The sequence below is a fragment of the Thermobia domestica genome, chromosome 9 (assembly GCF_964235325.1).
Source record: "Thermobia domestica chromosome 9, izTheDome1.hap1.1, whole genome shotgun sequence".
Lineage (NCBI taxonomy): Eukaryota > Metazoa > Arthropoda > Insecta > Zygentoma > Lepismatidae > Thermobia > Thermobia domestica.
Genome location: NC_137462.1, coordinates 121629751 through 121644501, shown reverse-complemented (window position 1 = coordinate 121644501; position 14751 = coordinate 121629751). Strand labels below are relative to the sequence as shown.

The following is a 14751-nucleotide window of genomic DNA, read 5'->3' as shown; positions in this document are numbered from 1 at the left end:
CTCGGCTCTTAATGGCATTGAACACAATTTGTAAAATAAATACTGTGTTATGAGTTGGAATCACCCTATGCTAATGTGTGGCATAATTTTGTACGCCGTCAACAGTTACGTAAGAAGATCCTGCACAGTGTCCCAGATCTTGTGCTAGTGATGAAGCATATTTCCACTTAAGTAGACGTATAAACGAACAAAATTTCCGCTAATGGTCTGATCATAACCCCCGAATCCTGCACGAAAGACGATTGCATTCTGATAAAGTGACAATGTTTTGTACAATTTACAGATGACATTATTGGTCCATAATTTTTGAAGAGGATGGTGTAACAGTTACGGTCACGTCCCACCTTGACATTGCCATGCTTGTGAACTTCTTACGGATTCAACTTCAGAACTTAGGAATGGATAACCATGATGTGTGGTCCCAAGAAGATGGCGCTACAGCGCGCACCGTTAGAATATCAATAAGTGTCTTCAGAGAGCTGGTTTCTGGAAAACTGATCGCGTTACGTGAGGATGTTGTCTAGCAGCTTGTTTATCAGATCTGTCTAGCCGTCTATTTATCAGATCTCGCCCCAAATGATTGTTTTATTTGGGGCCACCTTAAAGCTAAGATTTACACACACCGCTTCCACACTTCTTGCCGATCTCAAGAGGGTAATTCAAGCAGTAGTAGCAGCTATTCCATAAGATATGAGACATCGGGTGGCGATAGATTTCAGACATCGTTCAGTATGGACATGTGTATTGTTTGCAATTGACCACATTTACTTAACCCTGTTCGACCTAAGCTCTAAACTGCGGTAAACAAAGCCACGTGAAACTAAATCTCGCTGATTTGCTCTTGGTCTACCGACGCTTGTACTCCTCCGCAAAATAGTTTATATGATTTGATTATTACTTTCACTATGAAGCTCTATATAAAACTGCTACATTATTATAAATGACAAAAATATAATATGGATTATCTAATAAAACTGCAATGAAGTGTGGTTCATGAAACAATAGAAATAAACACTAAGTATGCGCAGTAATTATCGCGCCAATTCAACTGTGGACGTGTGTTCTGCTTTCAAGCCTGAAAGACGGCTGGCATGAATCCCGGTTCAGCGAGTGTTGTGAAACACCAACAAAATAAACCTTACTCACTAAGCAATAATTGTTTACCAGTAAAATTATTTTATAAAAAAATCTTTCGAGTTTTTACCTTTCTTCTCTGCTGCTGCTGTAAGTATCTGGACAGCACGAGACAGTATTGTCAAACTGCACGTGTATAATTTGCTCCTCCCCATGGGGAGTGGGAGTGATACATCATTTGCCAATCGTATTTGTGACAAGCGGAAGGATACAAATATTATGTTTCCCGGAGTTTAGAGCTTACGCTGAACAGGGAAAAAACATCATTTTCAAAAAGTCATTATAAACTGTTGTCATACCATTGTATATTTTTGAATAAACAAATTTCTCTCTGCAGTCCTTTTTGTTTTATTATCCATTCAAATGTGGGAGTTTTTTGTGGGGGGGGGATACTCTGCATAAATCGAAGCACAAAATTATTCTAATCTACTTAAATATGCAGAATCGTTTTCTGCATAATTTCGCAAACTAAAGACAGTCTGCATAGATTTCGCTGATGCAGTCTGGAGACCCACTGATGCAGATTCCGAAAGCAGAATTCCAAAAGTAGAATGAACTTATTGTTACAGTCAACTATCTTTTATACTCAATCTTTAACTTTTGTCCCTGTTTTCCTGCACCTATACAGCTATCTTTAGAATCTGACCTATATGTGATATCTTGCTTGCTGTTTTAAATATAACTTTGCGTTTATAAATAAAGTGAATGGTATGTTTTCTTTTCAACATTAAATCAATATATAAAAAAATAAGTTTTAAACTTTTTACACGTTTTACGAAAAAATTCAACAGAAGCATGAGGGAAGATCCATACAAAAAAAAAAAAAAAAGAAAAAAGAAAAAACTGATGTTCACCTGAACGTAAGAAAATAAGAATTGTGTTCTGATATGAACAGATTGTTATCGTGGACTGCAAGCGTGAAAAGTGATCATTATTGCACCACTCTATACAAACTGTATCGCAAATTTCAACAGTATCGACAAAGAAAGTGAACCCAAATTGTCTTGTTGCAAAATTGCACAGCACTCCACAAATATAAAACTAACTGTATTTATTGGAGTGGGAGTTAATACTCCTTTTACATGTTGAGTTTTCTTCAGATTTCGATCTCATATCAAGTGACTACGTTCAGTTCAGTGAAATGAGAAATCTCCTTCGTAGCCGCTGATTTCCGGACAGGAAACCCCTCAAAACTATTTCCATGACGTTATACCACAGGTCCCCACTCCACTACTTACTCTGCAAGATATTTTCTTAACGCCCTTCATTATAACATTTTTCTTTGTTGAAGTAGTTCGATATTTTCGACGTAAACAGTAACTAGTGATACATCACTGGCAAGGGCGCCCATTAAGGGGGCAAGGGGGCGTCGTTCCCCCTCTACAGGAAATTGTAATCGGAAGATCGAAAACCCAATAGAATTTTTAGAATAGTTACAGCAAAATTTGAAACTATGTTTGAAATGTTCCCCCCATGGAAACCACATGGGCGCCCTTGATTACTGGCGTTAAATTATTGAAAAAGTAGTGGCCAATACGACAGTATTTAAATTTTCAATGATTTTCCGATTGAAAGATCACGAGAATTATTAATTTCTTCTCTAAATAGGCACCTACCCTTAGACTGTCTTGATGCCCATCACTTGCCTCTTAACATGCTATCGTTCAAGGTTTCAGTGCCCACACTGGAAACCTACAAGCCATATGAAAGCTCCCAGGAAAGTGGCAAACTCAATATATAATCAACATATTTATGATAAATCTAGAAATGTTCCGAGAACTCAAATATCATTATTACTTACCTTCTTGCAGTATTCAAGTATTTCCATTTTGTCCTTCAAACATGTGGCCTTATTATCCAGGTCGCTTATCCATCGACCGGACTCTGTCATATGTTGATTGTGATACGGGGTCTTTGAATCGCAGATCATCGCTACCTGGGGTTCAAAGTGGGCTGCTGGAACGTCGACCGTGCCTGCCAATGCCTGCAAATAAACGTTACACAAAAATTAATGTATACTAGTACAATTATATGTTCAACTGTAAGTTACTTTACACTATGAATTCTATTATTATTGCAATTCAATGTAACGAAACAATATGACTTACAAAGCTAATATTGAGAGCTAAGATTTTTAAATGTTGTATCTTAATCTTTTTCTACGAATGTAAAAAAATGAAATGAAATCTTAAGTTTTACGTTCCACGATTATGCCGGTTAGGCTAAAGGAGACGGTGATGATGAGAGATGAGTGAAAGGGTGGAATGAAGAAAGTGGGAGGAAACGGAAAAACCCCGAGAAAACCCACGAGCACGGTGTTTGTCCACCACAAAGTTCACTTGGCGGAGGCTGTGAACCCAAGCACCAGAGGTGAACGCTCTACCACTGAGCCACCGCGCCCCCCTTTTCTACGAATGTATCCAAAACATTCAATCAATGTATATGTTTTGGCTGCACCTTTCTGCACTTTTTTCGATCCAAGCACCTTTTCTCAATGTGACCCTTTTCTAGTTTTTAAAAAAATGCTGCATTCTATTCGTATAATGAAACAAAAATCATGTGCGGCATCACATTACTTTCGCTTCAGTGCAGTCTTCTCAGGCGAAAGCTATTGAATAGGAAGCAAAGTGAGGGGGCAACATTAAAATAACCAATCATGGCTATCGCCTATCGCTATTACTGAGTGTTTTTTTCTAAATACAAGTACAGTGGACCATTTGTGAATGCTCACGCACAGCCATTGGCTAAAATGCCCGCTTTTGATCCAGGGTTTGATTCACGGTGGTACAATTTTTCGTGTTGGTACAGAATCGCGAAAGTTTTACAAATTAAGAAAATGCGAACTTCGTTCTAGAAAGCCATAACTGTAGGGAAGCCAACGGGCTGACAAAACACAGCTCAAATAAATGAATCTGAAACGCAAATCTCTTCTCAACATGTGTGCCATGGGGATCATATATTATTTGGTAATATAGTATACTTAGAATGATGTAGCACAGCGTCCTCTTTACTTTTATTTTAATAACTGGTGAAAAAATTGTTATATTAACAATAAATAAATAAATAAATAAAGGTTGTTTATCACCATCTAAGTTTCAGCGACACTGTAGTTAATGTCATAATGAATGATAAAGGTATATTTCAGGATCAATTTCATCTTAATAGGTGGCGTGGTTATCATACAGCATCCACTTTTTAAGTTTAAAAAATATTAGTTTCCTCAATTTTCTCAAAAACTACGCATGAGGATATATACTTACAAAATTATGTTCTGCTCAATGAGATCTATCAATTGCCTTATATAAAAGAAGTCCTGACAGTGACTGACTGATCAATGCCGAGGCAAACCACTTAAGCTAGAAACTTGAAATTTGGACGGCGTAAGATTTGTGGTGTACGATCCCAAGGAAGAATTTATGAAAACTCGCAGGGGAAGGGGGAAGAGGGGTGACAACTATTATGTTAAAATGTCCATATCTCGGAATCTCTGAATATTAGAGACATGAAATTTGCTATCTAGACTCCTCATTTAAACTAAATTAGACATGTTTCAGCTTTTCTGATATTTGATCTAGAATGGAAGAGGAGGTGGTAAGAAGGAAAATGGGTGGAAATTACAATTATTATAATAACATTTCCATATCTCGGAATCTCTTAAGGTTTAGAGTTTTCATTGAAAATAATTAAAGACACGTTTAATCTTTTTTTAAAAAAAGATACTTTCCCTACAAACTAAGAACTAAGGCGAAAAGAAACGAAGAATCGAGCTTGTAATTGTAAAAATAAGATGCACATATCTCGAAATCCCTTGGGGTTAGAGACATGAAAACTGGCGTTAAGGCGTTTTCCTCAGAAGAAAAGGGTGCGGTTGGACTTAAAGGGTGCCAAAATTGTCACCAAATAAATTACGGGCCCCGAAAACTATGGATTTTGACACTAATATCGGACATTTTCAATTATTTTTTACATGTCACCATACACGCCCTCAGAAGTACTAATGGGTGCTGAATTTAGATTTAAATAGCATTGGAAGTGTCATTGTTCACCTCAGCAACCCCGAAAAGTACGGATTCGACACTAATGTCTACTGTTTTCGATCATTTTTATGTCGCCCAACCTACTCCTCCTAGATGAGCTAGAGGATCTTATGCCTTTTCAATATGAAGCTGTTCCTGCCGAACGCACTCCATTCTAACTTAACACGTCAGTTAATTTCTTCTTTAATGCTACAATCCACACATATCTTCCGTCCCATATAAACGTAGGCAGGCGCGGGTCCAAGGAAGGCTATAGCCCCCCCCCCCCTTGACGCTCAGGTATACACTGGATAAAATGGGCTTCAATCCTGCTTTACACTGGATAAAGCAGCAAACTATGGTTTAGCCCCTCTCTTGATCATATCCTGGATCCGCCACTGAACGTAGGTATTCACTTCTAGTTCCGCACTTTCAACTTTAATTTTTGTCTTCGTTGCGAAGTTGTTGAACATCACCTTAGTCTTTTCCATATTCATTTTCGACCCGATTTCCTTGCTCCTGATACAAAGTTTTTCTATCATATCTTGTAGATCTGTAGATCTATGTGTCTGTGTTTGTGAGAGAGAGAGAGCGAGAGAGAGAGAGAGAGAAAACGATGTCACTAGCGAAACGACCACAGCATAAATACAATGTGTATCAGAAGTCTGGTGTATCAAAACACCAACTTTGTTACGTGTAAAGATACAAAAAAATAGAAAGAGGAAAAAGTTGTTGGAAGTAAGATGTTTTCAATCTAAAGTGGTGGAATTTTTCCAATCGGACTAGTCGTTTGGATTCCACATTGATAAGACACCGTATGTTAAATGAACTAATGTTGTCAGTTCAGAAGACTGTTTCCTTGGGCCCTCATCATTCCAACAATATAGTTTTATATATATTCGAGGTGTTCCAGGTTCCCTGACATAACAATGAGCTCGTACCTTATGGTGTCATTTTTGCCCTCGCCCTTACGTTCCGTTCGAATAGGCTGCTAAACTGACAATGTTACTTTTTCTTTAACATAGGACGCTATACTAATATAAAGCCCAAAGGACTGGGAAAAATTCACAACCTTAGGTTGGAAACCAGCTATTTCCAACAATTTTTATCTTATTCCATTGTTTCATATCTCTACTTACGTATAAAAGAGTTGGCCTATGGTCACGAACTTTTCATACATATCTTTGAACATGTTTTTCCCGTAATGCTAAATCTGATTAAAACACAATTTCAGAAAATCCACTTGAACGGCCAAGCATACTTTATGCTTTACATAAATTCAAAATCTACAGTCTATATAACTTAAAATCAGGCATGTAAATGGGAGCTATACACACAGAAAAATCTTAAAATTTTATTTCATGTTGAACAAAACGGTAATGTTTTCCAACGTTCTGGAACCTCCATAAGAACATTAGCAAATCTGTTTTATGGATGGTTTAATGCTCGCTTCCGACGCTTTTAACAGATACTAGTAAACGACAACAGAAATAAAACACATGTTACTGACATGCAACGATCCAGAGAAAGCCATCTGATCGAAATCCATGAATCCCACAACCCCCCCTCCCCACCAACAACGAAAATCCAATACTACGACTGTAGTCTCTAGTGACATTAAACTCGATTTGAACCTAAAAACAACAGAAGTACGTCAGAGAAAACTCAATTTGGTTGATACGGATTAAAAGTCACATTTCTACGGGAAATAAATTACATGCGGGTTACCTCACAAAATGAACCTGCTTTGAGCTGAATCATTTAAATGCGGTTTAAACTGCGCCACTACATTTCACAGTTCAACTACCGTTAATACGCCGTCGTCTTCTCTGGAGAGACAATTCACCACATCAAGGTTTACACCTATGCACACAATGTTGTAGCATAATCATTTAATACTCCGAAGTTGCTCTAAGAACAGTTTCATCAACATATAATTTCCAATACTCTCTTAAATCAGGAATGGTTCAAGCTCATATACAAGTTTTATAACGACTTTATTAATTTGTCAGCAATTCCTAGTAGATAATACTAAATATGGCAATTTAAGCAGCAGCCATGTATGGACAAGCTTTATTTTCTTTTAATTTGCACATACAATACTAAGCTGATAAAAATTAATTTTGTGTTTGGCAATGTCAGTGGAGTATATGTAGTCCATGCGAGAGGCAGGTGGAGATGATGTATGTAAAGAACTGCACGATTTGAAGGCTTTTACGGTAGTTAAAAAGGTAAGAGTGTGACGCATTTGATGTGTCGAAGTCGACGAGGAATGAACGAGTGTTGCACACTGTCGAGGACAACATAAAGGGAAATGTATCGTTTGGAGCACAAATCTTTTAATTTCATGACGAAATGTATAGTTTATTGATGCTGCACTAGTACCAACTCAAATAAAATGTCATATTTCGGGAATATAATGGGAACAAATCGTGGTAATATACATCATTAACGTTTTCTTATAATACAGAAACAAAATATCTATCACTTTGGAGACTGTATATGTTGTTGTAATGCATTTTCGTATGTTACATAAATTTCTACAAATTATAGTTATGATTTGAATGTTTCTCTATGTTCTGTTTTCACAAGGCGCGTAACATTCCCCCCCCCCCCCTTACGAGGATACTGGCTTCATTTGTCCGAATATACACATTTGATTTCATCCATGATCGAAATTGGAACAACTTTTAAAATGCTACAATCTGTTAAGGACGATGGGTTAGCTATGGTATAACTATTCGACCGATGTGAGCGTAAGATTAAATATTCAACTTACTGACAAATCTATAGCCCAGCCATTGAAATCGCTATACGTGTCAACGTCCTAAACCAATGGTGGATGTCATTTCTCTCGAAAATTGCAGAAAAAAAGTATTCGTTTTGAACGACATTTTGTAAAACGTCGACCATGATTTTATTCATACTTCCCAACTTATAGTTAGCTGTTAACTTATACTAACTTAACTTATAGTTAGCTGTCGACTTACTACCACCCGCATTTACAGTCGGTGATAAAGATTGTTAGGTGATCAATATAATGTGACTTGTAATAATAATAATAATAATAATAATAATAATACTAATAATAATAATAAGCAGCAATAGTTCTACATTATATGATTCAACATGGTAATTGTACCTATCTTTTTTTGCAAACTATGAATATGTATGCTATTCTTTATAGATCAGATAAATGAATGAAGAAAGAAATTAATATCTTGTTTTGGTGACTACAAAAGCAAACCTTTTTCGGAAATTGTCATGTAGTCTGAACAATCCATTATGCGAATAACTGAATATCCGTTATTTGAATGAAATTAGTTTTTCGGATAACGAACAATTATTCAAATATTGAAAACGCATTCTAATATTCGAATAACAACAGAAATTATTTGAATAACGCATACTCAATAATTTTATCACCCCTATTTCAAACCACTCTCTGTCTGAATCTATGAACACTTCATGTATAGCAAGATATGACTAAAGAGACTGCTATTCGAAGCTACAATATAAGTAGAAAGGATATAAACTTAGGTACATATTTTTGATGAAGTTATTTCATTGATTTGAAGATTCATCTGTCAAACATTCAAAATACACAGAATTTATAGTAGCAATTGTTTCTATTAAAGATACTAATTCCAGTATTTCTCATCAAGAGGCAACATTCCACACTCGCAATTTAGAAAGAAAAGAATTATTTCGTGGAAAAAAATTTCATTATAGAATTCCATGATATATGATGATGGAAAAAATGAGGACACGCGAGTTCGACATTTCAATTGCGCTCTTAAGACTGCTGAACCATGCAGAAAAATTGCATGTCATTTCCTTCCCTTCGTTTTGCGAAACCTGAAACGAATGAAACTTACATGTTTACTTGAAAACATGACATTGAAGAAAGGGCAGTGATTTCTGCTTTGCGGTTCGACCGCCCAGTCATTCTTTGATGACAATGACATAGTGCAAACTACCACAATTTGAATGCCAATTAGGAAAGTCGATATGAACTAAAAAGAAAAGTAAAAAGGCTTCGAACTGCACATAACTTACCAAATGTGATATTACTTACAGACAGTGGCGTAGGGAAAGGGGGGCCGGAGGGGCCGGGCCCCCCAAAGAGGTCCGACAATGTACTTTGGTACTTTGATGTTTGTAATTTTTTATATATTTTTATGTTTATATATTTTTTTGTTTGTAATTTTTCTATATGTACCTATAACAGCACTTGCCCCCCCCCCCAAACACACATCCTGGCTACGCTACTGCTTCCAGAAGTATCAAAGGCAAACATTTTAAACGCATTTCTGAATTTCGGGTTAGCTGCAGCAGAAGGCGGCTCCGAAATGAAAATCTTACGCAGAAATTAAAAGAATCAGACGAAATGTCAGCATGATTTATATATATATATAAAAGTATACACATCATCATTGTAGAGTGAGTAATTATTGGGAAAAACGCAGTTCAATTGTAGAGTAGTATATGAATTGGTGTATTGATTCAATATTAGGTAAACATGCAACAGAACGTGATGTGTCAATGTTTCAAACCCACTGTCTTAGTAACTAACCTAGGACGTGTATGCTGCAACGATGTACGGTAGAACCGAAATGTACAGTGGAAGGAAATGAAAACGAAGTTGCATTGTAACTGAATGTGGTTAAGATTTACTTTATGAATGCAAAATTGTGGAACAATATTTTGATGTCGAAAAGAAACACGTGCAAGACATGCGTTTTTATGCCGTATGAAGTATTTTTAAATTATCCTCGTTTATGCATATACTCACGATCCTGCTCTTTACGGATGCGCTCCTGCTTTGACACTGTTAGATAGCATTTGTGCTTTCTAATAGAACATCTAGCATAAGTTAGTTTGTAAGTTCGTTCGTGTCGTATGCACTGTAGTTTCTTCACATGTCCACACACACACTGAATTTTCCTCAGCCCTCCTAAAGTGAATCTGACCCGTTAATGCAACTCATCCCTTTAGAAACAATTTTTAAAACAGTAAGAATAAGTATTTGTCAGAATATCCATTCAAACACGCAACAAAAACGATCGATATCATTCACGAATTCTTAATAGCAATTTCGAAACTATATGCTGCATCGTAGTGAGAAAGATTGTTTTCATTAGTGTGTAGTTTGCAGCGCTTTAAAAGTACCAATTTTGCACACTAATGTAATATAAATGCATACGTATCTAGGCAAGAGCAAAGAAATCATGAAAATAAGAAATAATTCTGATGAACAGTTAGAAGTGGAGAACGGAAATCAAACAGGAGTAATTGAAAGAAAGGCACATTAAAATAACAGCAAATAATTAATAATACAGCAGGTGTAGGTGTCATCCGGGACCGCCATCAGCAGAAGATTAGCCCAAATATTTACCGCTACAAATATGTTTTTCAATTTTATAATTAATAACATCTAAAATGTTACTATACTTTTGATTGGCCAGCCAATGTTACTACACTGGAAAGTACAGGTAAAAAGAAAATGAAACTGTGCTGAGATAATTATTTAGTTGGTAATATTTTGCAAATAAGGACAATATATAAATAATATGTTAGTTATAACTTAAACACTAAGTTAGTTATTTCAACTCTTCAATGGTGTTTGTTTGATTTTGATGTTCGATTTAAAATATGTATCACTTCATTCCAGATAACGGATATTGTTACAATACACTGAAAGTAGTATTTTAAAATCACACAATACTAGCACATTGTCCGTTCTTCGTACGAGGAGAATACATTTCACTGTGAACATAAAGGGCAATGGGCTAAATTTGGATTTAAATGACATCGGAAGTGTCACTGTTCGTCTCATCGACCCCGAGAACTATGTAATCGACCATTTTTCAATCATATATCCATTCCCTCCCCCAAGTTGCAGGGCTGAATTTGGATTTAAAAGACATCGGAAGTGTCACTGATCATCTCAGCGACCCCGAAAACTATGGATTCAACACTAATATCGGTCATGTTATATCATTTTTTAAACATCTTCCCCACCCCTTCCGTATGTTCCACAAAGTAAAATAAAAACCACCCCAAGCTCGAAACTTATCTATCTTAAAATATTGATAGAGATCAGTCGGGTGGTTCAAAAGTTGTTTTATTGATTTTTTTTATATATCTTCTCCTCCTCTCCCCCGCCCTAAACGTTTTACCGTCAAAGTAAAAAGATAAAAAACCACGCCAGGCTCGAACCTCGTTCTTGTTGAAAATTTGATCGAGACTGGTCGGATAGTTCAAGAGTTATGAAGTCACAAACATAGTCACTTTCAATTTTATATATTAGATTACTAGCGTATAACGAAAAGAAAAATGTACAAAGATGAGACACATACGAGGAGTGATCAGAAAGTTAACGTTACGAAGCCTGCAGGGAAACTTGTATATATTGTTTCATACAACCAATAAGGCTAACAGATAGTAAATACATTAGATTATTTTTCGACAGTCTCCGTATCGGCTGAGGCACTTGTCGCATCGGGGTATGAGTTTGAAGATTCCCTCCTAGTAAAAATCCTGTCTTCGCGTATTTAGCTACATTGTCACGAAGTATTTCATCTCTTCGTCTAAAGCGAAGTAAAGGCTTGCTAGGTGAACAAGTGAAAGTCGCTTCGAGCGATGTCTGGCTGCAAGGAGAGTGCTCGATGATGTCTCAGTTGTGTTCAAATCGGTTGATACCATGCTGGGTTGATCATTGTGCTCCTCGTCGGTGATATTTTCTCTACCAGCCGCAAACTTTGGACGCCATTCTACGACATGCTAACGAGACATTACAGTTTCTCCGTAAATCTCTACCAGCTGCCGGCGAATTTCAGCCGCGGTTACATGTTTCGCCCGCATAAATCAAATAACCGGGCGGACTTCTTCGTGAGACCAGTTTTCCAAACGTGTGTGTTTACACTAAAGATGTTATAAAATAATGTCTGCCCTTATAAAATCTTGAAACCACAGTCACAGTTTTGCCACCCCTACTCTGCCAACTCCGCCCAATAACATCGCAATGTTTTGAGCCAACAATCATAGCGGAAACGAGAATAGCCAATCAGACGTGTCGATGCTCGGTCGTTTTTTGGCTTCACTGACTTAATAGGATGAAGATACATATGGACAGATCCTCTATTTTATAACATTCTTGGTTTACGTGCACGTTTATGCATTTGTGTTTACATACAACTATCGCCGTAGGTGGCGGATAGATGAAACTGCACAGTTGCCAACTCCATGTATTAAAAATTACCGTGCTCGTCATTCCTCTTCAACAGACGAAACTGGAGAAATATCGATCTTGTAACCTTAGTTTCTGATCCCTGTGAAACCAACAAACATGAGACACATCGAATTATGATATCCACCAAAAACTTATAGGGCCTGGGATTGAACTATGGATCTCTTGTAATAAAGGTGAGCACTAAACCTAGTTTTTATTTACTAAAAAAAGAAGAAGAAAACTTATTCAACTCTTTCTTAACCTATTCGAGCGGTCTGAGACGTTTCGCGATGATCGTAATTCATGAGGTGAAACCCATTGGAGATTCTAATCTCTCTGAAGATCATGGACGTTATTAACTGTCTTCAGTGTTTCTGTGTTCGTACCCCTGTGGAGTCTATTAGTCATGAACAGTATACGCAAGAGGAAATAATAATCAAAAAGATATTTTGTTTGAAAGAAATGTTATAGAACGCTCACCTGACGCAAGGAGTCTAGTTCGATCCAAGACCACATGAATTTGTGGTGGACAAATCGTGCCCGTGAATTTTCTCGGCGTTCTTCCGTTTCTTCACACATTATCTATTCCCCAATTCTTCAAAATTATGTACTTGCATTAATCATCCGCCTGAGTTAGTTTAAAAGGACACAATCATGGGACGAACAATAAAAATTTTATTTCACTTTTCATGTTCATTTATTGATTTCTTATCTTTTGTTGAAAATATAAGAAGTTGAATATAGTTGTTTGAACTAATTCTCAAACGTACTCCGATGCATACAAACACACTTTTGCAACTTTTAAATTAGTTCGTGATATGAAATGCATTATCTCACATATTATTACGGGGCAAAGTCAGTAACAAGAGGATGGTATTTTTTAACAAATGTACACGAAAATAATGTTTCAGCACTCCCCGTTACATTTTAATTTTCCATATTGCACTGGCAGTTTTATTAAACGAATTTCTTTGTTCGGGTCATATCTCTTGATTAATCCTGATTTTAACATCCCTTTCAGCGTCGAGAATATCCCTACAAGGGACGTAGATTTCGAACTGCCGCACCGAAGACGCATACGTTAATCATTTGCCACGAGGGAGTTTCCGAGCATGTTAGAATTTAGTATGAAATGTTATATGTTTGTTTTCGTGTTTGTTTTTCTGTATTTCAATATATAAACAAAGAAAGAAATGGATAAATGGCTATCATTTATGTAGTATTCAGGATACTTTTCACTTGATTGTTTTGTAACTTAAACTTTAAACATACGCGTAATCCAATTTGTTAGCTGTTTTCTTCAAAGAAATAAGAAATACGGTAGTTCAACTTTTACGAACGTACCTGTATCTACTGTTTTGCAGCGCGTTCTCTGTTGTTTGCTCCAACGATCACAGAAAATTGTCATGACCACAACGTGGGAAAGACCTTTGCAAGCCTGTTGTTATAACTCAGACAGGGGCGGGAGAGATCATATTTGGCGAGATTGACTTTTCATCTTATTGTCAGACATATTCGTTCATTAACAAACAACTGAAAGTTTCAAGGGTGGCTTACTGTGGTTGCAGGGAGACTGAGACCCCTGACTATGGACCTGGACCCTTGACAAGCTTGCTCTACGCGATCCATCTCTCGCTGAATGTAGGGCACAATCCTTAGTTTCATAGTTAGCAGAGCAGGGCCGCCCACAGGGGGGATGTATGGCGCAAGTTGCGCCATTGAGAAAAATTTTGGGGGGGATTTTACTCTACTTTCGAACTAGCAATTTTACTAGCATTAAAACACAATTTTGAGAAGCTAATTTTCAAAAATTTTCCGGGGTGAATCCCCGTACCCCTGCTTCGATACTCGATGAATGAAGTACCGCGCGAAAGTATAGATGGTACTCTAAGCCCGGTTCTTGTCAGTGATTTGTGTGAGTATGAAAGAGTGTGAAGAACTTTGTGAAGAAGTTAATGTGTTTAGTAAATTGTACAAAGTAAGCTACCTGAACATTGATTTAGCCGATGTACTTTGCTCGAGTGACGGGAGTCAGAGTGAAAATAATGAAGACGACTCCCAAGATTCTTGTGAGGACAAATCTGATGGTGTAAGTAATGACGATAAAATGACCAAACAAAGATAACTGAATCAATGGTGGAGAAAGGATTCATTAGGCCTTACAGGTGTTTGTTGAATATGTCTGGTTTTCCATACCTAACAATATTATACCAGATACTTCTGTCATTACCAGCAACGAGTTGCTCAGCAGAGAGGATTATGTGTAAAGTAAAGATTGTAAAAAATAGACTAAGAAGCAGCATGGGAGATGTATGGCTCTCCGACATGCTTGTCCTTTCTTCCGAAAAAGACATTTTAGAATGCATT

At 37.0% G+C, this 14751-nt stretch overlaps 1 protein-coding gene across 1 annotated transcript in view; it reads right to left on the bottom strand.

The window, feature by feature from the left end:
• Appl (amyloid-beta-like protein) overlaps positions 1-14751 on the bottom strand; it is a 516672-nt gene that overhangs the window by 302701 nt on the left and 199220 nt on the right. The window contains exon 2 of the mRNA XM_081771803.1: positions 2936-3118. Coding sequence (XP_081627929.1) covers positions 2936-3118 — 183 coding nt within the window. The remainder of the gene's footprint in view (positions 1-2935; positions 3119-14751) is intronic.